General features: G+C 43.3%; 3 protein-coding genes across 7 annotated transcripts; 2 read left to right on the plus strand and 1 right to left on the minus strand.

Moving 5' to 3' along the window:
* The first annotated feature begins 853 nt into the window (after positions 1 to 853).
* LOC121745572 (superoxide dismutase [Fe], chloroplastic-like) lies at positions 854 to 3118 on the plus strand. Its single transcript, XM_042139528.1, has 8 exons — positions 854 to 1131; positions 1319 to 1390; positions 1714 to 1902; positions 1994 to 2165; positions 2240 to 2358; positions 2483 to 2509; positions 2609 to 2632; positions 2715 to 3118. Exons 1-8 carry the CDS (start codon positions 1045 to 1047, stop codon positions 2925 to 2927), a joined length of 903 nt encoding a protein of 300 aa, XP_041995462.1. The 5' UTR covers positions 854 to 1044; the 3' UTR covers positions 2928 to 3118.
* Positions 3119 to 3441: 323 nt separating this feature from the next.
* Positions 3442 to 7554, minus strand: LOC121745333 (pentatricopeptide repeat-containing protein At1g02060, chloroplastic-like). 5 transcript variants are annotated; one of them, XM_042139195.1, is made up of 5 exons: positions 4889 to 7554; positions 4507 to 4547; positions 4170 to 4407; positions 3788 to 3847; positions 3442 to 3683 (listed from the first exon to the last, which is right to left on the minus strand). In XM_042139195.1, the coding sequence occupies exon 1, from the start codon at positions 7455 to 7457 to the stop codon at positions 5211 to 5213; it is 2247 nt and encodes a 748-aa protein (XP_041995129.1). In that variant the 5' UTR covers positions 7458 to 7554; the 3' UTR covers positions 3442 to 3683; positions 3788 to 3847; positions 4170 to 4407; positions 4507 to 4547; positions 4889 to 5210. The 5 variants fall into 5 exon arrangements, with proteins under 5 accessions (XP_041995129.1, XP_041995128.1, XP_041995131.1 ...); XM_042139194.1 differs by having other exon boundaries at positions 3788 to 4407; XM_042139197.1 differs by having other exon boundaries at positions 3788 to 4407; positions 4483 to 4547.
* A 10072-nt stretch (positions 7555 to 17626) lies between these two features.
* LOC121745831 lies at positions 17627 to 18586 on the plus strand. Its single transcript, XM_042139776.1, has one exon. It carries the CDS (start codon positions 17627 to 17629, stop codon positions 18584 to 18586), a length of 960 nt encoding a protein of 319 aa, XP_041995710.1.
* Positions 18587 to 25915: the final 7329 nt, after the last annotated feature.

Consider the following 25915-nt stretch of genomic DNA (forward strand, 5'->3'; position numbering starts at 1 on the left):
TGAAAAAATATTTTAAGTATAATAATTAAAATTTAAGTGAAATTATATCTACCGTAGATTAAATCGAACTCTTGTAAGTAACATTTTTAATAAAAATATTAAAGTAAACTAAAGTATCTTTTTATTATAAAGCTCAATATATACGTATTCAAGTAATTACTCAAAAAATTTAAGTGAATAACTCCCTCCGTCCCGGCTAAAATGACAAATTCCTTAGCCGGCACGAGATTTTAGGAGTTATTGGTTAATGTGTTTAATTAGAGAGAGAAAATGTGGGTGGAAGTATTAAAATAGAGAGAGAAAGATAGATGAATATTTTAATATGAGTGAAAAAAGTAGTTGAGTGTATTAATTGAAGAGAGAAAGTTTCCAAAAAATGAAATGTGTCATCTTAGTTGGAACAAACTAAAAAGGAAAACATGTCATTTTAAGTGGGACGGAGAGAGTATAATTCAAAAGAAAATGTTCTGTGTTGTAAAAATATAAATTAACTAGTGCTAGAAATGTAAATTTTTTTTTCGTAAAGGTGCTTTTATAGATGTCAAAAAAAATTGCAAGACTAAAGAAGTACCAAGATTAAAGAAGTACCAAAACTGTGATTTCCAAAGACAAAAAATGCTCTACATGACAGTTAGTAGATTTTTCAAATACAGAGAGAGGTATAAAAGACTGACATGTACAAAAATGTAATTTGTAGAGACAAAAAAGTTATAAATTTTTTTTATAAAGCATTGGTATATTTTTCAATAATATCATACCCTATTAGGATAGTTCACTCTTAAAAAAAATTGAGTCAAGGAGTTTTCCTCATTTTATGGATGGGATAAATTTGACATATCCTAATAAGACCGAAGGGTCTTCCAGAAGTCCTCCCTCGAGACTGTGGTGTGGTGCACCACAATTTTACTAACTAATTCTGTACTGCGTTGTAGTACATCATTGTACTGCCAAACTCATATTCATACACTACACTAGCTAGTTTATCTCGTTTCACACACACGCCTTGCATCGTAGCTTTGCTGTATAACATTTTCGTCTCCAGTTATGGCTGCGGCTGTTGCCACTCCTTTAAAATTCACCTTTTCTAGTTCCCACGGCTCTACGCGCCGCCTCCAATGGCGGAACAATCAGGTGTGTGCTCGCTTTTTTACATTGCATTTCCTGCTCATGGCGATGTTGTTTCATTGAATTTCGGATTCCTTTTGTTATTCACGACTCCTCTCAGTTTAGTGCGGATTAGGTGTTTGAGTAAATGACGCAATAATTTGGTGAAAAACTAGCTTCTCTGTTGATTGCTAAATCGATTTCCTCATTGCAGAGAAGCGTCAAGAGGCCTTATCGCGGTGCGATAACAGCGAAGATCGAGCATAAGCCCCCGCCTTACTCACTTGTAAGATAATTGAGCATACTATCGCATTTCTCAATTGCTTGTGATAATCTCTGCATATATATGTATAAATATATGCTCCCAATAAATATGAAATATTTGGTTTTCGGCACGGGATTTTATGTAATGGTGTTTTGTGAGTTAATGAAGAAGAGAGAGTAAAGTAGGAGAAAAAAAAGTAGAGATAGTGTTATTTTCACTTTAGGAAATGTTTCATTTTTAATGGGACAATGCATAAAGGAAAACGTTTCATTTTTAATGGGACAGGAGGAGTATTAGGTTTGTTTCAAATTTCAATAATGGGGCTTTGTTAATTGAATGCGTAGGAAGCGCTAGAACCTCATATGAGCCGCGAAACATTTGAATATCATTGGGGGAAGCATCACAGGGCATATGTTGACAACCTTAACAAGCAGATTGTTGGGACTGAACTAGATACCATGCCCTTGGAGGAAATCATACTTGCCACTTATAACAAGGGTGATCTCCTTCCTCCCTTCAACAATGCTGCTCAGGTATGTCGTATTCATCTTCAGTCCCTTCTCATTCGAGAATTGATCAGCAATTGAAGTTGTCAAATGTCATCACCTTGTTCATTATTGCTAGGTGTGGAATCATGAGTTCTTCTGGGAGTCAATGAAGCCCGGAGGTGGAGGTCAGCCATCTCAAGAAGTTTTAGATTTGATAAAGAGAGATTTTGGCTCTTTTGAAGCGTTTGTCACTGAGTTCAAGGCAGCTGCAGCAACGCAGTTCGGTTCTGGTTGGGCGTGGCTCGTGTGTAAGCACTTCTCCTCTTACATTGTCTTCAAATCGATAACGAGAGTTGATGGTTTTGGTTTCTACACGTCGCAGATAAAGCAAATAAACTCAACGTTGGAAATGCTGTGAATCCTCTTCCATCGGAGGAAGACAAGAAGCTAGTGGTGGTGAAGAGTCCAAATGCTATCAATCCTCTTGTCTATGATTACTCTGTTAGTTAACTTTATTCTCCAACTCGTCTCATCGCAGTCTTTCAATTGGTGTATGTTTATTACAGCTGTGCTTATTTTTATCGTATATCTTGTTTTCTGTTTCGTTTTGGCTATGGTGTTGCAGCCGCTGCTGACGATTGATGTTTGGGAGGTAAGCAAAATTGATAGCTAAGTAAACACTTCAAAATTATATATGAAAAACCCCAACTAATTTGCTTTCTTGTTGGTGTTTTCAACTGTCTCTGTTCAGCATGCCTACTACCTTGATTTCCAGGTTAATCTTCGTCTCTTTAACCATGATGCTCGTGTTTATGTGCTTTGTCTGTAGTGATACAAAGTGAATTTATTTGTTACAGAACCGGCGGCCTGATTATATATCGACCTTCATGGAGAAACTGGTTTCTTGGGATGCCGTGAGTTTGAGGCTTGAAGCTGCTAAAGCTAGAGCTGCTGAGAGAGAAAGAGAGGAAGAGAGAGCGAGAAATGAATATGAAGGGGACGACAGCCAGACTGATCCGCAACCGGTGGAAATGTACGGGACTGATTCGGATGATTCTGAGGCTGATTGAGTTCAATTCCTATTACGTGTTTCACACAAGCTGTTATCAAAGTTTTGATATAATGGCGAGTCTTAGAAATAGCCAGAATGCGTAGATCTGCCTGTGTAACAAAACTATAACTATATGTAACTTGTTAAGGGTGCAATTGGTAACCTTGCAAGGCATTAGCAAGATTATTGAGATAAAGTGTGTTTCATGAATTTTGTGATAGTATAATATAAAGAGTAAAGGTTAATTTTGGTCCTAAACATATGATCAAAAATATAAATTTGATCCAAAACATTCACTTTTTGAAAAACATGTTCATAACAAATGAAAATGTCGATGAAGTAGTACGGTTTGTCAAAAAACTAACGGTCAGTGCTAATTACACAGCGGCATGACCGTTAGTTTTTTGACGGAATTGTAAAAAAATGACAATTTCATTTGTTATATACCGGTTTTTCAAAAAGTGAATATTTTAGACCAAATTCATATTTTAGTCATATGTTTAGGATCAAAATTGACTTTTAGTTTTAATGTAGTATAAAGTATAAACAAGAGAATGTGAGTGTTTGGTAGAAAATACAAAGTCCATGGAATTGGGCTTTCATTTGTTTGGTTCAAAGCATACACGGCTGCAAAATGATGGTTGTTTTCCAATATTGACCTTGAATGTAAACATCCATCTCCAATAATTTAGGGTAGGGTTACCCAATTCCCTCTACCTCTAGTTGAGTGGATTTTGAAGTCTATTCCTTCCCACTTCCTAGGCGTATCCATCGTCTACACAAACAATAGAGGGTTCAGTTTCGTGCACCAAAGGCGAGGTAATTCAAGTATTCGAAAAAGCTTTTCAACATTCATTGTAAGCAGCAGAGAGTCCATACTTGGAAGATTAGGTTTCAAGCTGCCAAAACATTGTCCCTGTCCCGGTTGCAAGTACTGCTCTGGAGTCACCAACATTCCCAATCATAAGATCCAGATGATCGTGTTCACAAGTCATTAGATCCATCATTAAACTCAGATAATCCCACAATGCAAGGCAGAAAACGACTATATGCTACTGACATTAATCTCAATAAATCCACAAAAGAAGTTATCAATCTCTAGAAGAGAATTCAAAGTACCCAAAAGCTAGGTTGCAAATGACAAAGCCGAATACATGTCTGTAAAATGTAAATAGATTGATAACACAACAAATCATTGCAATCTGCTAAGCAAAAATCACAAAGATTTGAATACGAATAATGTGGAAACTTCAGGCCATACCTTAGCTAACAAGCTGAATGTAACGAATTCCAACCAAAAAATCATGGCATTAGTTAATAAAGTTTCTTCAAAAGATAGTAACTAGCATGTAACAAAGGGGAAAGAGACTTGCTTTATCAAAACAACGGTAGTTGTCCCGCTACAAAAGCAGTCGATAGAAGGGTTCAATTTGAGTTCCTCTATCATCACTACCACTGCATCCATCTCCTTCCTCTTCTTTTGCCCAGCACTCAACATTCTACACAAACAACATGGGGTTCAGTTTCGTGCACAAAAGGCAAGGTAATTCATGTTTTTTTATGAGGTTCCATACGGAGAGGGTGGTGAAGAGGATTACCAAACTGCTACAGACACAATTTACACACAATTCACACGAACCTGCACAAAATCTAAAACCGTCAACACGACAAGGCAAAGCAGAACATAGGGAGGAAAACAATAGCATAAACAATCTAGTTCATTCGTCACCAAAATCTCCAGGGGAATGAGAACACCAATTGAATTGAACAAGCAACAATCGAAAAATGAATAATCGAACAAGCAACAATCGAACAATCAATAATTGAACAAGCAATAACTGAACAATCAATAACTGAACAAGCAATAGCCGCCTAGCCGGTCCATAATTTCGCACAAAAACCACGATTTAAATCACTCCATAATTTCTACCAAACATATTGGTCCATTAGTGAATGAAAGGAAGAGGAGAACGACCTCACCTGGCTCCAATTCAACTGAACGGCAGCGCCCGATAAACGCCTAATTTGGAGTAAACTCCCGTCGCCCGGTGCTCTTCAAAGTGGGAGAACAAGGGCAAATATGGAATCGATTAATATTTGCCAGAGAATTGTGAAACTGCCTCTTCACTATACCTGGTCCTCGGTGGGATTGAGCTAGCAAAGAAATCATGCTAGTTGACACAACTATCGTGAACCCGTTTCCTTTTTACTGGATCCTCTAGTTTGCTTGCAAGCCACCAAACACAAGCTTATGGGCTTCAACAGTGATTAAACATGCTCTAAATAGGCTACCAATCATGCCCTAAATATAAGATTCTGGATTCAGAGTGTTGCTAGCATGCAATAATCTCTTTGCAACAAATTCAGCTTCCTTGAGCTTCCCTTGAGCTTCAAACTCATTTCTCAACTCTTCAAGGCAACTCACAGGTAGCTGAATCCCTTTCTCAAGCAATTCATAGTAAAGGCTAAATGCCTCCGTTAGCTGTCCAGCTTCACAAACTCCAGTCACCACTGCAACACATACCTCCACATCCACGTTCTGCTCATTTTTCAGGCTAAACCCCAGTAGCTCTGATGCTTCCAGAAACTGCTTATCCTTGCAGAGGAAGGATATCACATCTCCTATATTCACAACAAAGCCCCTTTCATACACACTCTTCACAAGCTCAAATGCCCGCTCCTTCATCCTAGTCTTGAACAGCAAACAAACTGCATTGGTCGATAGATTGATATTCGGTCTTATCTCATTGTTCAACATCAGCATCATCAAGTCTGCAGATTCACTAGCACATCCCTTTCCATTGAGCTCCATAAGAATACGATGGAACGCAGACGTCCTTGGGAGATGAGAGCTTCTCAACATCCTCTCCAAAGTGTCGAGAGCAAGCGTTACCTCACCTTCTCTCAACAAACCATCAATCAGTGACTCGTAAATCTTCATACTAGGCACCAAGTCCCTTCTAAGCATCAAGATTAGGAGCTTGTGTCCATCCTCAAATGCCCCCTCTCGACACTGGCCCAAGATTAATGTTTCAAAAGCAAGAGGATCCGGCTTCCCTCTTCTCATGAGCTGCCTAAACACTCTCTCAGCTTTTTTAGTCTTTCCGTTTGCACACAAATGCTTAAACACCGGATTGTATGATGCAGTAAGAGGTGTGCTGCTCTTATCTCGCAACAAAATCTCCTGCTCGTATACCTCATCAAGTAACTCCTCCGCCTTGTCAAAACTCCCCTTGTTGCACAAGGCGCGAATGAGGATGCTATAGGTAGCTGAATCCTGCTCGACCTTCAGCTCCTTCATCTTCTCAAAAACATTGAATGCTTCGTCAAAACTCTCCCTATCACAATGTGCACTCAAAAATGTGTTAAAAGTACATGAATCTGGAACAAATCTAACCCCATCCTCATCCCCTAAAACCTCTTTCACCATATCCAACCTCTGAGCCTCACAAAGCCCTTTAATGATAGTGTTGTAAGTGATGTGGTTCGGCTTAATCCCTTTACCAACCATCTCCTTCAACACATCCAATGCCTCCTCAATCTCGCCCTTCCCACAGTACCCTCTTATCAAAGTGGTGTAACTAACCACATTTGGCCTCAAACTCTCACATTTTTTATGCATACCATTCATCACATTACGCGCAATATCAACCTTCCCAGCCCTACACAATCCATCAACTATCGTGTTGTACGTCACCAAATCCGGCTCACACGCAAATGTATCCATTTCCCTGAAAAATCGAAACGCTTCATCAACCATAGAGTTCTTGCAAAAGCCCCGAATCAAGACGTTGAAGGTGTACGAATCGGGCTTCACCCCAAACGTCTTGAGCATTTCATCATACAGTTGGAAGACCTTCCCAACCCGCCCCCTTTTCAGCAGGATCAAGAACAAGCTATTGAATGTGACAGTCGAGGGCGAAATTGCCATCGACTTCATGGCCACAAACACCTTGACCGATTCCTGGAGAAGGCCAGCGTCGGCGTAACTCCGAATCAAGCTGTTGAAGAGCTTGTCAGTGAGAGGGACGGCGTTGCCGGACTTGCTGGGTATCGATAGGAGGAAGTTCCGGGCCGGATTGAGGTGGCGCGCCCGGCCGAGGATTTCGAGCATCATGAAGTAGGAATGGGGGTTGTGGGGGAAGCCCGAGCGGTGGGCCCAGTTGAAGAAATGGAGGGCTTTGGATGGGGTTTTGATGCGGCGGAGGGTTTGGAAGAAGGTGGTCTGGGAGAGAGGGGAAAGGGGCGAGAGGCGGGCTTCGAGCTGGGCGGACCAGGGGGTGGTGTTGATGAGGGCGGAAATGGTTTGGGCTTTCTTGGTTTTGACGGGATTTGCATTCTGAGGAGTCGCGGCGGCGGCGGTGGATGTGAGTGGCGGCTTTTGAAAAAGATGTTTGAGAGTGGGAGGGAAGACGGAAGTTGAATGTGGAACCTTGAATTGGCGAAATGTTGGGTTTGCTTTTAGTTTCGTGCTGCTGAGAGCAATGACGGACCCACCGCCACTCCGTGAGTACCTCCGAGAATCTCCCAGAATCTGCCGTCGACCCATGGCTGCTCCAGCTCCGACCCCACGCTATGGCTTCTTCGTCTCCATGGAAGAGTATTAGAGGAATAGAGAGTAGAGGAGGTGAATAGTTTTTTTTGAAAATGAGTCTTGAGTTTTCAGCGGAGACAGCGCAGCGGGCGCTGTTCTTAGAGGGTCTCCAATGGCGGCGAGCGGCCGGCTAACCGATTTTCGGCGCTCGCCGGTCCGCTCGCCGAACCATTGGAACCGGCGAGCGTCATTTCGGCGAAAAAATCGGCTAGCGCCGGCCGATTCGCTAGCGCTCGCTGGTCCGCTCGCCGCCGAGCAAATTTAATTTATTTTGTTTTTTAAAATTTCAAAACACTATGTATACGCGATGTCAACAAACGCGCGCTTAGATGGCCACGACGTTAGCAGAATGGCGGACGGCGACGAACCCCGAGGAGAAGAGTTTCTTCACGCAATGCTCGTGAGCATGCTTGACGATTTGAAGACAGGGGGCACCGGGGGTTACGGCGGATAAGGAGGTGCCGGCGACGGTGACGGTGGGAGGGGGCGACGGAGACGAGGAGTGAGGCGGAGGTCGTGTTTTTTTTAAATAATGTAATTTTTTTAAATTAATGTATTTTTTAATGTAATTTTTTTTTAAATTAATGTATTTTTTTATTGTACTTTTTTTAATTTAAATAATATTATTGAATTTTCCCGTATCTGTGTCGTACACTCGTACATTTAATTCCGTATTTTGTGTGATTGTCAATTATTTGTTTTATATAATTAGGGGTGATGTGGCTAGGCTATTGCTGGGCTATTTGTTTGCCCTGATGATGTGGCAGGAGGATTTTTAGTGCTGATGATGTGGCAAGAGGAGTTTGTGGCTGGACTATTGCTGGGCGAAAGCCACTGGAGATGCCCTTATTAAACCTATGGTTCGATTTTTAATTTTATTTCTTAAATTTTAAACTTAATTAATACTCCGTCCATCCCAATTTAACTGTCACTCTTGAAGTGAACACGAACAATAAGAAATGTAAAGAAAAGTTAATTGGAAAAGTTACTGGAATGTGAGACTCACTTTTTTATATTAGTTTTATAATAAAATGTGAGTAGATTGAGTTAGTTGAATGTGAGACCTACTTATAATTTATGGATAAAAATGAAGTGAAACAATTAAATTGGGATAGGCCAAAATAGAAAAGAGTGACAATTAAGTTAGGACAGAGTAGCGTACTTTAAAATGTGCTTGTTTGGTGGATTTTATCATATAGTCTAAGTAAATTGAAAAATGTGCCGAATATTAAGAAATTGTTAATTTAAATTTTATTTTTAATTTTAAATTTAATCTATAGGTAAAGATTGGCTTTTGTATAATACCTCATCTGTCCCCCAAATATTATCTCACTTTGACCCGACCCGAATTTTAAGAAATGTAATGAAAAGCTTGGAAAAGTTAGTGGAATGTGGGTCTTACTTTATATATTAGTTTTATAATAAAATATTAGTAGGATTGAGTTAGTGGAATATGAGGTCGACTACAAAAAAATGGTAAAAAGTGAAATGGAACAAGTTTTGTGGGATGGACGAAAATGGAAAAATTGGACAAATTTTCAGGGACGGAGTGAGTAACAATTAAAATTAAATCGTATAATAAGAAGTTAACAAAAGTATAGTTAAAACAATAAAAATGATTAAAAATGCACAGCATATCACTAATTTAAATAAAATTCTTTGAAATATTAAAAAAATCACAACATAAACAATTTAATTATTAAAGTTGTGTGGGGTGATTTTTACTTCAAAATATGAATAATGTAGTAATTAATTATTGTGTCGGTCTAAAGATAATATAATATTTAAATTGTAATATTATACCTATAATTATTTAATTATTATATATATAAATATTAGTAAAAAATTCAACCCACGAGTTTGATTTTGTGGATTTGTGAGAGGAATGGAAACATGTAGGGGAAGATAGGCCGAGAAGATGGAATTCGATTTAAGAAAGATTGCGTTTTTCAAATTAATTTAGAGCATGCTCAATCATGCTCCACTATTTATGAACTCGGCCTTATTTTTATTCATATATATTACTCTTTTGATGGCAACCACAGTGGCAGCATGTTCAAACAAGACATGAGGAGTACAATTGTTTGTTGATGTGTCGCTCGCTCTAACAGCAACATACGAGAACTGTTCCGTTGTAGCAACGTACAATATTCCAGATGAAATAGGTGTGGAAGAATCGGGATCGTTTGGTTTGGCCCGTCTCATCCCCTTCCTCTCACTTGGTTTGGCTTGTCTCGGCCCCTTCCTCTAAACATACTTGAATTGAGAAAAATATTTGAGAGATAATTAGGTTCGATATAAAAAACTGGGTGATTAAAGAGGATATTTATAGATGACCTGGGTGAATTGGGGATAAAAAATTGAAAAAAAACAGTCGTAAACAGCCATATTATGGGAAGTGGGAATTTTTTTAATGATTTTTTTATTTTTTTTATTTTTATGAATTTTAAAAAAATTTAAACTAATAAAAACGACGCCTACTCGCGGGAGGGCGAGTGGGCGTCACGCCCAGCCCACGGTGCACCACGTGGACTGGGCACGAGCACAACGGCGAGCTCGTCGCGTGCCCTGCTGACGACACGAGCCCAACTCTTCCTCAAGGCACCATTGTGCATGCTCTTATTTTTACGGTACAAATAAGAGCACCCACAACGCTATGCAAAAAGAGGGGCAATAGTGCGCATGGGGTCCGCCCGGGGCCTGGCGCGCATTGGAGGTGGTGGTGGAACAGCCTTGGATGCTTCGGGGACGATGGAGAGGCCTGGGGCCACGCCTGTCTGCGGCCTGTCCCAGTGTTGTGAGCGCATGGGCCGAACCCCAAGTCGATTTTTTATATATATAAAAAAATCAATTTTTTTGCATATTGAAACTCTACAACATTTTCATTCCCTCTACAGTATTTCTATGAATTTTTCGAAATATAATTGTTCGGCGTTTTCAATTTTTAGAAATTGTAATTTTTGAATTTTTAGGACTTGTAATTTTTAATTTCTAGGGTCTGTATTTTTTTTATATTTCTGTGGTTTGTAATTTATAATTTCCGAATGAACAATGATTTTTTTGAAATATAATTGTTCAACGTTTTTAATTGTAAATAGTGCAATTTAATGGTTGTGGCCTGAATAGGGCTTGCGGGGTTATGAGAGTTGTGGTCTGATGCAGAAAATGAGCTGAATACTGATGTGGCAGGGACTTGAGACCTGGTCCCGAGACGGGATTGTGGATGCTCTAAAATACTCGAAACTGTTGTAATATCTGGCAAAATGCAGACTACCATGTTAACAAAATTCTCAAAGTAGATGAAAATAGGGAAAATTCTCAAATCCATGTCAATGGATTTAGCATTCAATTTTTGGGGTCTTAGGATGAATAACAATATCAATGTCATAGATAAATCTGACATATCTATCATATTTTAAATGGTAGAGCATCGACAATCAGGGGCAAGCTACGGTGGGGCATGTGGGGCCCTTTGGCCCCTAGCCATTTGAGTTTTAACTATAATACATATTCACAAATATTAATCATAGGATGTTATAGCGCAGTTGGCAAGCAATCTCGTCTATAGACCTTGGTTTTGGAGAGGTGATGGGTTTGATTCGCCCCCATGTCTTTTAAAGATTATTTTCTACCCCTCCCTCCCTGAAAATTTGTCGCGTTTCATTTTCTGCACTAATTTTTACCAATGCTATATTCTAATATATGACTTTTAAAGGTTATAGTTTGGAAGGATGTTATTTGTTCAATGAATTGTAAATATTGTAATATAGTACGTCATATAATATTGTATTTTAAACTACCTTTGTATTAGTATTGTAATATAATTAATAGTTTTATCAAAATCATGTACAATTAAACAATTTACTTTATTTATGAAAAACTTAATATTATTAGTAGGTAAAATTCTTTTCAAAGGTCATCACATAAGAGCATGCACAACGGTGGACGCACCGTCCGTCCGTGCCGCTGGCAAGAACGAGGTCCGCTGCCGCTGCACTCGCGCCGCTGGCACGGCGCTGCTCGCTGCATCGAGCACGTCCGTGCCAGCAAGCAGGCGATGTGACGAGCAGCGATTGGGCAACGACTATGAATTTTATTTTTTTATTAAAAATTAGTTTTTAATTAAAAAATCGATTAAAAATAAAAAAAATATTTTTTCACTTTCCAAAAAAAATATCCGTTTTTACCGTTTTTTTCCACTTTTTAATTTTTTTTTATTTTTTCCCCAAAAATACACATTTTCATCTATAAATACCCCACTTTCACACCCAAAAATTCAGACCAAACTATACAAATATCATCTTCATTCTCTCATATTCATTCTCATCCTCATTCTCTCATATCCATTCTCATCTTCATTCTCTCATATCCATTCTCATCTTCATTCTCTCATATCCATTCTCAATCTTTCTTCCACTCCTACATCATAACAATGTCCGGCCAAGGCGATGACCCCCGCCCTCCCACAGTTGGAACCCCGAGTGGTTCGGTTCACAACCGTTTCCTAGTCCGGAAACGGAATATTTGGCCCCTCCTCAAACCCAAAGTTCGGGCGTTCCGGGTGGCTACCGCCATACCCAATCGACGACCAAGGTGCCCACGAAGGGCAATACGGGTGGACACCGAAGCCTAGGCCGACCGCCCTCTCCTAAACTCCGACTCCTCCTACCCACGGTGTCCGCACACCGTACACTCCGGCGGAGATGGATAAATTGTTCACGACATACTTGGAAATCTCCAAAGATTCGGTGGTTGGCACGAACCAATCCGGTGATCACTTTTGGTGGCGCATCGCTCGCCGGTACAATGAAAATCGGCCGCCGGGAATGGTCGAGCGCAACGAGAGTATGGTGCGCAACACCATCTTCCGAGCCAACGATGAAATTGACAAGTTCAATGGCTATTTCCTCCAGGAAGAGCAGAATGCCAGGAGCGGCCGGAGCGAGGTCGACATCATCACTGCCGCGATGAACACCTACCAATCCATGAACTACAAGCCGTTCAAGTACCTCAACGTTTGGCAGGAGACGTGGACGCACCCGAAGTATATGGGATGCGTAACATCCTCCTCTAGCGGCTCCTCAAAAAGGTCAATGTGACGCCCCGGATTTTTAATCGTTTTATCAGATTCTTTTAGCGCGATTAATGTCCGTATGAACGAAGGATATCTTGTTGTAATCTCCGACGTAGAATCAAATTAAGTATTTTGTTGAGGAGGAAAGTTTAAGTGCAACAAGGATTTCTATTTAAATGGCAAGATTTGAAATAAGAGATTATTGGAATTTGTTGAAGAAAAGCAAATACAATTTCATGGAGTATTTGGAGTACAAAAGAAAAGATTGCAAGAATAAAAGTAATTGTGACACTTTTATTAAGAAAAATTGAGTGCCCCAAATATCTCTACATTCAAATGTCCAATGAAGAAAATACTACACCACTTTTGAGCTTCAAATCCAAGAGTTTCACAAGAATGGATATACAATTTCTCTCTACTAAACTAGGATGAGTAGGGGAGTAGGGAGTTGAGTGTAAGCAAATCTCATCTCTTCTCCCCTCCATCTCTCAAAAGTCCCCTCCACCAAGCTCCAAGAAAGCAGCTTACTTACCTGCAAAGAAAACACCCAAAAAGGGGGAGGTCAATACTTTGCACACATGAGAAAAATAAGGAGCACAACTAATTTTGGAAAGTGAACAATGGACATTTCACAGCAGCAAGAAAGGCGGCAGATTTGACAATAAGGGCAGCCCCAAATGACTCCCTTCCCAGCTTTTCATCATTTTAGAAGCTAACTCAAGCAACCGCCAAAGGACTCCCTCCCCTCAAGAAATTCACTAATCTAGGCATGGAAGCCTCCCAAGGATCAGCCCTCACTAGCCAAGGCTTTTGCCTATAAATACCACCATCTCCTTCCCCACTCCACAACTGCATTCTGCCAATTTCTCACGGCAAGAGAGTGCAGCGGAGTAAGGAGCAGCGGTGCGGAGCAGTGGCAGTGAGGAGGGCAGACCGAGAGGGGATCACAAAGCAAGGTAACCCCTCAACAACACCCTTTTGCATCATATAGAATGATCGGGTAGCACAAGAACATAGAACTCCTCTTAAGAACCTCATGAGAATAGAACAGTAGCAAATCCATCAAGCCTCCCCAACATAAGCATATGCAAGAATAGAGTTACAGTGAGCTAAATGCTCCCAAATGCATATGCAAAATCATAACAATAGTAGCCAAGGATCAATTCCAGGAATTGAACTCCCCACCAAGAATCACAGCTTTAACCACAAGGAACGAACAGAACACTCAACGATTACCAAGCTGATGCATAACTCGATGATAAACGAGTAAAAGGGGGAGTGGAGAGGGGACTTAGCTTTAGGACGAAGGGGCTGCCGGCGAAGGTTGGACGACGGCGGAGCTCCGGAAACTTCCGCGGGGCAGCTGCGGGCCGCGGCAAGGGAAGGAAGGAGGGAGCGACGCCTCCTCTCCACTGACCGTCGGGGAAGGGAGCGAGAAAGAGCCGGCGACGACGCCGTGGAGCGGCGATTTCGCCGGAAACCGCGAGGGAGAGAGATGGGCGCCGCTATTCACTTCCCAATTTGAGTCTTCCTCTTTTGAATTGCAGAATGGAATTTGGGGAGGGATTCTGGAGGAATACGATGGGGGTAGGGAGTATATGAAATTGGATTGGGCTTCTTGAAGAATTGGGCCCAAAAATTTGAATAAAAGAAAAAGGAGAATAGGAAATGGGCTGCCAACCTTTTAATTGTTTGGGCCGGAAATTAATTTAGTGGACTTGGGAAATTAATTTGTTGGAGTGGAATTAATTTAAGGAATTAAGCTTGGAGCTTAATTAATTAATTCCCGAATAAATTAAGTGTCCCAAAGACGTGAAAGGTTAAGCGGAGATGCGAAGGGCCGACCGGCGTCGCCCCGCGACGCCATGGGCGGCCTTAAGAAAAATCTTAAGAAAAGATCTAAGAAAGGGATTTTCCGAGAATCCATATTTTATTAAATAAGCGCCCAAAGAATTATTTTAGAGAAAATAGAATTTCTCCAAAGTTAGTAAAGTGAATAAATAAACTCTGCGGAGTAGTGAAGCCGGTGTAGGATTAAGAGAATCCTATAAGCCGAGACAAAGATAGTTGCTATCCAATAGGATGCATGCATTCTTTTCTCAAAAAGAATAGTTTGAGTACTAATTAGCGTGTTACGCTATTTATTTCTAAAGGAAAGATTGTTCAAGAGGCAAGAGAGGCCGAACGAGGAATTGTTAACTGGAGATAAGCATAACAGGTGGGCTTTCTTTTAATATCCAGCACTATAGTGTGGATATAAAGCAAATGTTTTGAAGTTATGAAATATCATTTCTGAAAAATGAAAATGTGATCATCTCTTTCAAAGTTGTTGTCATGCCATAAAATAATTGTTTTTGAGACCTGTCTGAAAGGGGCTATATGCCGAGACTTTTGGCAATGCCGAAAGGTTAGTAACGAATTCGGTTCCCTATAGGACCGCAAATCCTATTCGGAAAAATGTGCACAAGAGCTGTGAGCCATCCTAGAGAGAGGTTGGCCGGCGAGGGTGTTCGTTGAAGGTGGCCACCTTCACGACACACTAGTTTCTCAGACATGGTAGAATACGAAAGAACTTAGACTGCAGTCGGACTTGTAAGATCACACAAGAATTTAGTATGCTCGGGCCTTTTGAGAAAACCCCGCGTGATACTGTGGATGGATGACAACTTATATTGTATGTTTTGTTTTCGGCACGTGTCCACTGAGTACTCCTGTACTCAGCCCTGCATGTATTTATAAATGTGCAGGTTGAACGCCCAGAGAGAGGAGAATTGATCGGAGTCGATGCTAGTAAATAATCGTGTGGATTCCCAGGCGATTCGTGTCCTCATACACGAAGTCGTTCAATAGGGACCTAGTCCGCTGTGTTTTGTTAAAAGAGAATAGAAATGTCTCATCATCGAACTCTGATTCATTTGACTTGTTGAATTACTCTGTTTTGAGAAATTGTAACCGAATACTTGGTTCTTATTTTGTGATATCCATCATTTGGCTTCGGCAAGTTCTTCAGATTCTACCCCCTTTCTATCCCCGCTTCTTTAATCCCCCATTAGTCGCGAATTACTCAATCTCGTTATCCTTAACGAGAATTGGGTCGTGACAGAGTGGTATCAGAGCCCTAGTTTCTTTCCGGCTCTGCTATCCACACACTTCTTCAGTCAAGATCTAGACTCGTTCACTAGATCCTTTCGAATAATCGACTCGATCAATGCTCCTGGACATTCAACCGAGGTGAAAGTTAAAGTAGTGAGATTTTGAGGTCGCTAGAACCAAGTGCGACGAGGATGCCCTCCTGATAAAGGAAATAAAGAAGAATCGAAGGGAAATAAGAACTTTCCTAGAGAATGTAGTTCAAACTAGGACTACGAAGGATGAACTATAAATCCTATGGTTGCTTTCCCGAGCAATCGATTTTTTTTTTAGATAGATGATGCATCACAAAGTTGAGTATGAAAGTGTGAGCCAAGGAAACACGACTTTTAGCCAGAAAACCAACGCCCAGTGCGTGAGAGCACAAGAGGGGCAACTGTTAAGACAGAAAGACAAGGAACGGTGCTATAAGGAATTAGCACAAGGTGGATCCTCACGGTGACCAAGTCACTCGTTTAAATCCAAAGAAATTGGTGTTCTTCACCACAAAAGCCTTACGGAACAATAGTTGAGATGAGAACTTAGTCTAATGACGATAGATCACAGTATAGTGGCTCCAGTTGGTGATTCCTTAGACTCGCATGCATCGCCTTTACGTTCTTTACGTTTTCTTACGACTGCACTCTCTGACTCGGGATCCACCTCCGTGCAGATGGAGGGACGGGACCCAGCCAGACCTACGCTTGATGCTTACGAGAGCCTAGCGGAGTACTTGCTTCGTGCATACCGATCTTACCGCCCGTATGACGGAGAGGGCATACTGCCGATTCTGTGCCGATTCTACGTGCTGTGGGAAAGGACCCACGAGTATGGTACCACCGAGCTTGATGGCATCCACCAGCTGATCTCTGTACTTCCCGATGAGTGGAGGGTCTGGGCCGCTTGGATGTCCAGTAGCTACATTTACAGGAGGGTCGATACCCAGGAGATGATTGGGGACTTTCGCGGCTTTATATCATTCATCTTCTTACAGTATGTCCATTTCCAGGACGTTCCACCTGTTGCGGAGGGCGACTTTCCACCACCCCCACTCCAGTGGAGCATGTCGACCCCTCCCGAGGGCAGCACCTTGGGCCGCCACGACCACGAGGCAGGACCGTCCCGGCATCCAGGGACGCCAGAGCCAGAGAGAGCCAGGCACGATCCAGAGGGGCGAGGCAAGGCCCCGATGGTGGTTGCCGACGAGGATGAGAGTCCGGGAGAGGTCCGGATGACTCACCCCATGGTAGCTCAGGAGAGGGCCCCGGAGAGGGTGAGACAGGCAGTCGAGGCACCCGAGCCACCACCAGCTCACCCCTGGGTGGAGGACCTCCGCGCCAGGTTCCGTCAGCAGTCGGAGGAGAGGATGGCATGGCTGCAGGCCATCCGCGCTGAGATGGACCTAGAGGGGGTCCTGTTCCCGATGGTCGCAACTCCACCCCCAGCACTCGAGGATATGCCAGGGGCGGCACTTGAGGATCCTATCCTGGTTGTGGATAGTGATGATGACTTTGAGGGGAGTTCAGGATTGAGCTCTCTAGGATCAGACGAGGAGCGGTAGGTGGCTTGTACCATCAGAAACGTCTTAGTATGATGGCGTTCTGATGTAGTGTTTTTTTTGAGATTGGTAGTAGATTTCTTTTGGATTAGCACGTAAGACCCGAGCTGTTAGACGGGCAGTGGCTAAGTACTTTTGGTGATGTTCCGCAGTATAGGAGCTTCATGATGCGTACTTGGATGTACGTTCTTTTGTAAAAAGACCTTTCGAGGCAAACTTGTTTGATGATGTACTAGTTTGCGATGGTATATATGATCTCTTTATCTGGAAAAGCGTTGTTCGTTTATATCTTAAAGATCCAAGCTTTCCGTTTAGCTATCGTGTATGTTGTGTACGTAATGAGAAAATTTTATAAATTATAGGATGCCACCACGGAGAGCAGGCAGGCCGCGAGGCCGAGGACATGGAAGGGGCAGAGGACAAGCCCGAAACAACCTCCCAATCTATGAAGGGGAAGTGCAAGAGGAGTGGAATGAGGTAACACCACCTCCATCGCCAGTTCCACCACCGCCACCACCCCAACCGCAGGATCGTCGGGTCGAGGAAATGTTTCTGAGACAGAACCCACCAACTTTTAACGGGTTAGGAGACCCAACGGTGGCAGAAACATGGATCCGCGCTTTGGAACGCATATTCGACTTTTTACACTGCACAGACCAGGAGCGGCTGTCCTGTGTGACTTTTCAGCTGACTGGACCCGCAGACTTTTGGTGGGAGGCGAGGAAAAAGACTATGGCTCAAATGCAACTAGGAGAGATGACTTGGGAGGAATTTAAAACTGAGATCTATGAGAAGTATATTCCCAAGAGCTACAGGAAGAAAAAGGAGACTGAATTCTACCATCTAAAGCAAGGACGAATGTCAGTGACGGACTACGACCGGATGTTCTGTGAGATGGCTCGTTACGCCCCAGATCAGGTAGATACCGACGCCAAGATGGCTGAAAAGTTATGTACTGGACTTAGGCACGAGATACGCATGACGCTGGCTAGCCACGGAGGGCTGTCCTACACTGAGGCTCTGGGACGAGCACTGGACATCGAGGCAGCCATGCCAGGGGAAAAGACTACACCAGCTGTGAACCCTACTCCACCCCCGGCTCAGTCCCAAGCACCCAGGGACAAGAGGAGATGGGAAGGACCACGAGCTCAACCTGATCCTAAGAAGGGAGGGTATGGACCAAGCAGGCCACAATATGGTGGATACCAGACTACCCCTAGATCTTTCAGGGGGAACATGTCAAAAACCAGTCCGTGTCCTAGATGCAATAGGCTGCATGGCGGCATCTGCAAGGCAGGAGCTGATACTTGCTTCAACTGCTGAGGAGCTGGACATTTTGCTAAGAACTGCCCAAGCAAGAACCCAGGGACGGGAGCAAAACTTCACCCGTCAGCTCAGCGCCCACAGCTGCGCGCAATGAATGTTCAACCTGGAACAAACTCACAGCAGACACCTAGGAATCAGCAGCAGAGGCCGAAACTCCCGACACAGGCTCAAGCTTATGCGATGAGACAGAAGCAGCCAGAGGTGAACCAGGGAAATTTGGCAGGCATGGGTAAGCTTTTCAACACACCCGTTATGCTTCTGTTTGATACTGGTGCCTCGCATTCTTTTATATCTGCTCATTGCGTGACTACTTTGAAACTCGAGACGAAAGAATCTGAACATAGGATGGAAGTAGTTTCCCCAGTAGGAGGACGGATAGAAATATCTCGTACTTGCTCGAGCTTAGAAATCACTCTGGGTGAACTTAAGGTTGTAGCAAACAATCTCAGTGTTATGATTATGTGGAACGTAGACATAATCCTAGGAATGGACTGGCTGGCTGAAAATCATGCCACCATCCTATGCAAGGAAAGGCAAATTTCCTTTAAAACCATCGAAGGTGAACCTGCTCGCTTTCAAGGAATCTCCATGGGAAACCGGAAGTCCGTGATATCAATGCTGCAAGCCAGCAAGTTGATGAAGAAGGGATGCCCGGCATACCTTGTCTACCTGAACAAAGAGGAGAAAGAAGAGAGGAAATTAGAGGAAGTCGAAGTCGCTCGCGACTTTCCAGATGTGTTTCCTGACACACTACCGGGTCTACCGCCAGACCGACAAGTAGAATTCACCATAGATCTAGAACCAGGATCTGCCCCGGTATCAAAGGCACCATATCGAATGGCTCCAAAGGAACTGGATGAACTGAAGGTACAGTTGCAAGAACTCCTGGACCTGGGATTCATCAGACCCAGCGTCTCGCCGTGGGGAGCACCTGTACTGTTTGTCAAGAAGAAAGACGGAACCATGAGAATGTGTGTGGACTACCGAGAGCTTAACAAGCTGACTCTCAAGAACAAGTACCCGTTACCCAGGATCGACGATCTGTTTGATCAGCTCAAGGGAGCCAGTGTGTTCTCCAAGATGGACCTGAAGTCAGGCTATCACCAACTGAAGATTAAGCCGGAGGATGTGCCCAAGACAGCCTTCCGAACTAGATATGGTCACTATGAGTTTACGGTGGTGCCGTTTGGACTAACGAATGCACCGGCAGTGTTTATGGATTTGATGAACCGCGTTTTCCACCCATATCTCGACAAGTTTGTCTTAGTCTTCATTGACGACGTACTGATATACTCCAAGAATAGAAAGAAACATGAGGAACACCTACGGCTTGCCCTAGAGACACTACGGGCAGAGAAGTTGTACGCCAAATTCAGCAAGTGCGAATTCTGGCTCAAGGAGGTGAATTTCCTCGGACATATTGTAACAGCAGAAGGAATCCGAGTAGATCCTGCCAAGGTAGAGGCAGTAAGGAACTGGAAGGCTCCGACGACGCCCAACGAAATCCGAAGTTTCCTCGGACTAGCTGGCTACTACAGAAGGTTTATTGAGGGCTTTTCAAAGATTGCAAGGCCAATGACTCAGCAACTCAAGAAGGGAACCAAAGTCTCATGGTCTCCCGAGTGTGAGGCAAGCTTCCAACTACTAAAGGAGAAATTAACCAGCGCACCCGTACTAGCAGTCCCAGAATCAGGGACGGACTACGTTGTCTATACAGATGCTTCCAAGAACGGACTTGGATGTGTGTTGATGCAGAATGGGAAGGTGATTGCTTATGCGTCACGACAGCTCAGACCACACGAGCTCAACTACCCAACACACGACCTAGAACTGGCAGCAGTGGTTCACGCATTGAAAATTTGGAGGCACCACCTATATGGAGTTAGGTGTGAGATTTTCACGGACCACAAGAGCCTCAAGTACTTCTTCGAGCAGAAGGACTTGAACATGAGACAAAGAAGATGGCTCGAGCTAGTGAAAGATTACGACTGTGGCATAAACTACCACCCAGGGAAGGCCAACGTTGTGGCAGACGCTTTGAGCCGAAAGAGTCAGCACCAACTAGTAGTCCTGTTCACCCAGGAAGAAGAACTGCTTAGAGAATTTGACAAAATGAGTTTGGAGATGGTGCAAGCACCTGAGACAGTGGAAAGTATAATTTCGACTCTAGTAGTTGTTCCCGATTTGAGGGGCAGGATCGTGGAAGCCCAGAGACGGGACGAAACTCTGGAGAAGTTGCGTTTGAAATTGAGGACGGGGAAACAAGAGAACTACCAGGAAGAGGCAGACAATGCGCTCACGTTTGAAGGGAGATTGTGTGTACCCAACCAAGAAGAGCTCAGAAATGAAATAATGAGCGAAGCGCACGATACCGCATACACCGCCCACCCAGGGAGTACAAAGATGTATCAGGACCTAAAAAGGAAGTTCTGGTGGGACGGCATGAAGAGAGATGTAGCATCCTACGTCGAGAGGTGTCTTGCCTGTCAACAAGTGAAGGCCCTACACCAACGGCCGTATGGAAAGTTGCAGCCGTTAGAGATTCCCGAGTGGAAATGGGAACATATAGCCATGGATTTTGTCACGGGGTTACCAAGATCTCAAAGAGGAAATACCGCGATTTGGGTGATAGTTGATCGTCTCACCAAGAGCGCTCATTTTATACCGATTCCTATCACGTATGGATCAGAGAAGCTAGCCCAGTTGTACGTGAAGGAAATCATTCGCCTGCATGGCATACCAGCGACGATCACGTCGGATAGAGATGCCAAATTCACGTCCAGATTTTGGAAGAGCCTACAGAAAGAGCTGGGGACGCGACTGAATTTCAGCACGGCATTTCACCCACAGACCGACGGACAGTCGGAAAGAACCATTCAGACGCTTGAAGACATGCTGAGAGCAGTAGTGCTCGATAGAGGGAGCAATTGGGAGCAAGTGCTACCATTGATAGAATTTGCTTATAACAACAGCTACCAAGCCACGATTGACATGGCTCCGTATGAAGCGCTGTACGGAAAAAAGTGTAGATCACCCCTCTACTGGGATGAGGTCGGTGAGAGGAAGATTTTGGGCCCAGATGTAATTGAGGAAATGATAGAAATTGTCAGAAGAATCCGAGAGAGGATCAAGGAGGCTCAGGACAGACAGAAGTCCTATGCAGATGTTCGACGGACTGAGTTGCAGTTTGAGGTGGGAGATAAAGTTTTCTTGAAAGTATCACCCTCAAAAGGGATAGCCAGATTTGGAGTCAAGGGAAAACTCCGACCCCGATATATAGGACCGTACGAGATCCTAGAGGCTGTGGGACCAGTAGCTTATCGATTGGCGTTGCCGCCAAGCTTTGGAAATGTTCACAACGTATTCCATGTATCCCAACTCAGGAAGTATGTGTTTGATCCGAAGCACGTGGTTCATCAGGAGGAGATGATATTAAATCCGGATCTAAGTTATGAGGAAAAACCGAAGGCAATTCTGGACAGGAAGGTGCAGCAGTTAAGAAACAAATCCATTCCTTCAGTGAAAGTACTTTGGGAGCACCACGGGCAGGAAGAGGCCACGTGGGAGTTGGAAGATAAGATGAGGGAGCAATATCCCGAGCTGTTCGAGTAAAGCCGTACAAATTTCGGGACGAAATTTCGTTTAAGGAGGGTGGAATGTGACGCCCCGGATTTTTAATCGTTTTATCAGATTCTTTTAGCGCGATTAATGTCCGTATGAACGAAGGATATCTTGTTGTAATCTCCGACGTAGAATCAAATTAAGTATTTTGTTGAGGAGGAAAGTTTAAGTGCAACAAGGATTTCTATTTAAATGGCAAGATTTGAAATAAGAGATTATTGGAATTTGTTGAAGAAAAGCAAATACAATTTCATGGAGTATTTGGAGTACAAAAGAAAAGATTGCAAGAATAAAAGTAATTGTGACACTTTTATTAAGAAAAATTGAGTGCCCCAAATATCTCTACATTCAAATGTCCAATGAAGAAAATACTACACCACTTTTGAGCTTCAAATCCAAGAGTTTCACAAGAATGGATATACAATTTCTCTCTACTAAACTAGGATGAGTAGGGGAGTAGGGAGTTGAGTGTAAGCAAATCTCATCTCTTCTCCCCTCCATCTCTCAAAAGTCCCCTCCACCAAGCTCCAAGAAAGCAGCTTACTTACCTGCAAAGAAAACACCCAAAAAGGGGGAGGTCAATACTTTGCACACATGAGAAAAATAAGGAGCACAACTAATTTTGGAAAGTGAACAATGGACATTTCACAGCAGCAAGAAAGGCGGCAGATTTGACAATAAGGGCAGCCCCAAATGACTCCCTTCCTAGCTTTTCATCATTTTAGAAGCTAACTCAAGCAACCGCCAAAGGACTCCCTCCCCTCAAGAAATTCACTAATCTAGGCATGGAAGCCTCCCAAGGATCAGCCCTCACTAGCCAAGGCTTTTGCCTATAAATACCACCATCTCCTTCCCCACTCCACAACTGCATTCTGCCAATTTCTCACGGCAAGAGAGTGCAGCGGAGTAAGGAGCAGCGGTGCGGAGCAGTGGCAGTGAGGAGGGCAGACCGAGAGGGGATCACAAAGCAAGGTAACCCCTCAACAACACCCTTTTGCATCATATAGAATGATCGGGTAGCACAAGAACATAGAACTCCTCTTAAGAACCTCATGAGAATAGAACAGTAGCAAATCCATCAAGCCTCCCCAACATAAGCATATGCAAGAATAGAGTTACAGTGAGCTAAATGCTCCCAAATGCATATGCAAAATCATAACAATAGTAGCCAAGGATCAATTCCAGGAATTGAACTCCCCACCAAGAATCACAGCTTTAACCACAAGGAACGAACAGAACACTCAACGATTACCAAGCTGATGCATAACTCGATGATAAACGAGTAAAAGGGGGAGTGGAGAGGGGACTTAGCTTTAGGACGAAGGGGCTGCCGGCGAAGGTTGGACGACGGCGGAGCTCCGGAAACTTCCGCGGGGCAGCTGCGGGCCGCGGCAAGGGAAGGAAGGAGGGAGCGACGCCTCCTCTCCACTGACCGTCGGGGAAGGGAGCGAGAAAGAGCCGGCGACGACGCCGTGGAGCGGCGATTTCGCCGGAAACCGCGAGGGAGAGAGATGGGCGCCGCTATTCACTTCCCAATTTGAGTCTTCCTCTTTTGAATTGCAGAATGGAATTTGGGGAGGGATTCTGGAGGAATACGATGGGGGTAGGGAGTATATGAAATTGGATTGGGCTTCTTGAAGAATTGGGCCCAAAAATTTGAATAAAAGAAAAAGGAGAATAGGAAATGGGCTGCCAACCTTTTAATTGTTTGGGCCGGAAATTAATTTAGTGGACTTGGGAAATTAATTTGTTGGAGTGGAATTAATTTAAGGAATTAAGCTTGGAGCTTAATTAATTAATTCCCGAATAAATTAAGTGTCCCAAAGACGTGAAAGGTTAAGCGGAGATGCGAAGGGCCGACCGGCGTCGCCCCGCGACGCCATGGGCGGCCTTAAGAAAAATCTTAAGAAAAGATCTAAGAAAGGGATTTTCCGAGAATCCATATTTTATTAAATAAGCGCCCAAAGAATTATTTTAGAGAAAATAGAATTTCTCCAAAGTTAGTAAAGTGAATAAATAAACTCTGCGGAGTAGTGAAGCCGGTGTAGGATTAAGAGAATCCTATAAGCCGAGACAAAGATAGTTGCTATCCAATAGGATGCATGCATTCTTTTCTCAAAAAGAATAGTTTGAGTACTAATTAGCGTGTTACGCTATTTATTTCTAAAGGAAAGATTGTTCAAGAGGCAAGAGAGGCCGAACGAGGAATTGTTAACTGGAGATAAGCATAACAGGTGGGCTTTCTTTTAATATCCAGCACTATAGTGTGGATATAAAGCAAATGTTTTGAAGTTATGAAATATCATTTCTGAAAAATGAAAATGTGATCATCTCTTTCAAAGTTGTTGTCATGCCATAAAATAATTGTTTTTGAGACCTGTCTGAAAGGGGCTATATGCCGAGACTTTTGGCAATGCCGAAAGGTTAGTAACGAATTCGGTTCCCTATAGGACCGCAAATCCTATTCGGAAAAATGTGCACAAGAGCTGTGAGCCATCCTAGAGAGAGGTTGGCCGGCGAGGGTGTTCGTTGAAGGTGGCCACCTTCACGACACACTAGTTTCTCAGACATGGTAGAATACGAAAGAACTTAGACTGCAGTCGGACTTGTAAGATCACACAAGAATTTAGTATGCTCGGGCCTTTTGAGAAAACCCCGCGTGATACTGTGGATGGATGACAACTTATATTGTATGTTTTGTTTTCGGCACGTGTCCACTGAGTACTCCTGTACTCAGCCCTGCATGTATTTATAAATGTGCAGGTTGAACGCCCAGAGAGAGGAGAATTGATCGGAGTCGATGCTAGTAAATAATCGTGTGGATTCCCAGGCGATTCGTGTCCTCATACACGAAGTCGTTCAATAGGGACCTAGTCCGCTGTGTTTTGTTAAAAGAGAATAGAAATGTCTCATCATCGAACTCTGATTCATTTGACTTGTTGAATTACTCTGTTTTGAGAAATTGTAACCGAATACTTGGTTCTTATTTTGTGATATCCATCATTTGGCTTCGGCAAGTTCTTCAGATTCTACCCCCTTTCTATCCCCGCTTCTTTAATCCCCCATTAGTCGCGAATTACTCAATCTCGTTATCCTTAACGAGAATTGGGTCGTGACAGTCAAGGTCGGTATCCCTATCCGACGCCGGCTCCGAAGAAGTGGATAGCCAACTTGCCGGAGCTAACTTGGGTAGCCCCGACGCCGGCCCGAGCGGTTCCCAACGTCGACCGCAAGGAAGGAAGAAGGCGGCGGCCAACCGCCGTCGAGCCGCGGCTGCAACCGCTGATGCTCCAGTTCCCGCTCCCGTTCCCATTCCATATACGCCACCTCCACCCCCAACCAACTCGTTGTGGCAGCTTTTGGCCCAACTCAATATGGCCGATAGGTCCACTATGACCCCCTTGCAACTTCAAACGCACGAGGTCATGATATTGGGCCTCTAAAGACAATTTGGGGTAGTGCCGCCGGATGAGTAGTCGTCCACGGGGGTATTTTTAGCTTTTAATTATGTAATTTTTAATTTTTAGGAGTTTAATTATGTAATTTTTAATTTTTAGAGTTTTAATTATGTAATTTTTAATTTTTAAGATTTTAATTATGTCTTTTTTATTTTATTTGTAATATGTACTCCCTCCGTCCCCGAATAAGAGTCGCTAATTTCCATTTTGAGCCGTCCCCCATTAAGAGTCACTCTACATTTTTACC

Source organism: Salvia splendens, chromosome 8, assembly GCF_004379255.2.
Source record: "Salvia splendens isolate huo1 chromosome 8, SspV2, whole genome shotgun sequence".
In the NCBI taxonomy this organism is placed as follows: domain Eukaryota; kingdom Viridiplantae; phylum Streptophyta; class Magnoliopsida; order Lamiales; family Lamiaceae; genus Salvia; species Salvia splendens.

Excerpts from the sequence above, each read along its gene's own strand:
- LOC121745572 (XM_042139528.1), top strand. The coding sequence starts at position 1,045 with ATGGCTGCGGCTGTTGCCACTCCTTTAAAATTCACCTTTTCTAGTTCC. Across the intron at positions 1,391-1,713 it reads AGCCCCCGCCTTACTCACTT|GAAGCGCTAGAACCTCATAT; the intron begins GTAAGATAATTG and ends TTGAATGCGTAG. Across the intron at positions 2,166-2,239 it reads TGGTTGGGCGTGGCTCGTGT|ATAAAGCAAATAAACTCAAC; the intron begins GTAAGCACTTCT and ends TACACGTCGCAG.
- LOC121745333 (XM_042139195.1), bottom strand. The coding sequence starts at position 7,457 with ATGGGTCGACGGCAGATTCTGGGAGATTCTCGGAGGTACTCACGGAGT.
- LOC121745831 (XM_042139776.1), top strand. The coding sequence starts at position 17,627 with ATGCCACCACGGAGAGCAGGCAGGCCGCGAGGCCGAGGACATGGAAGG.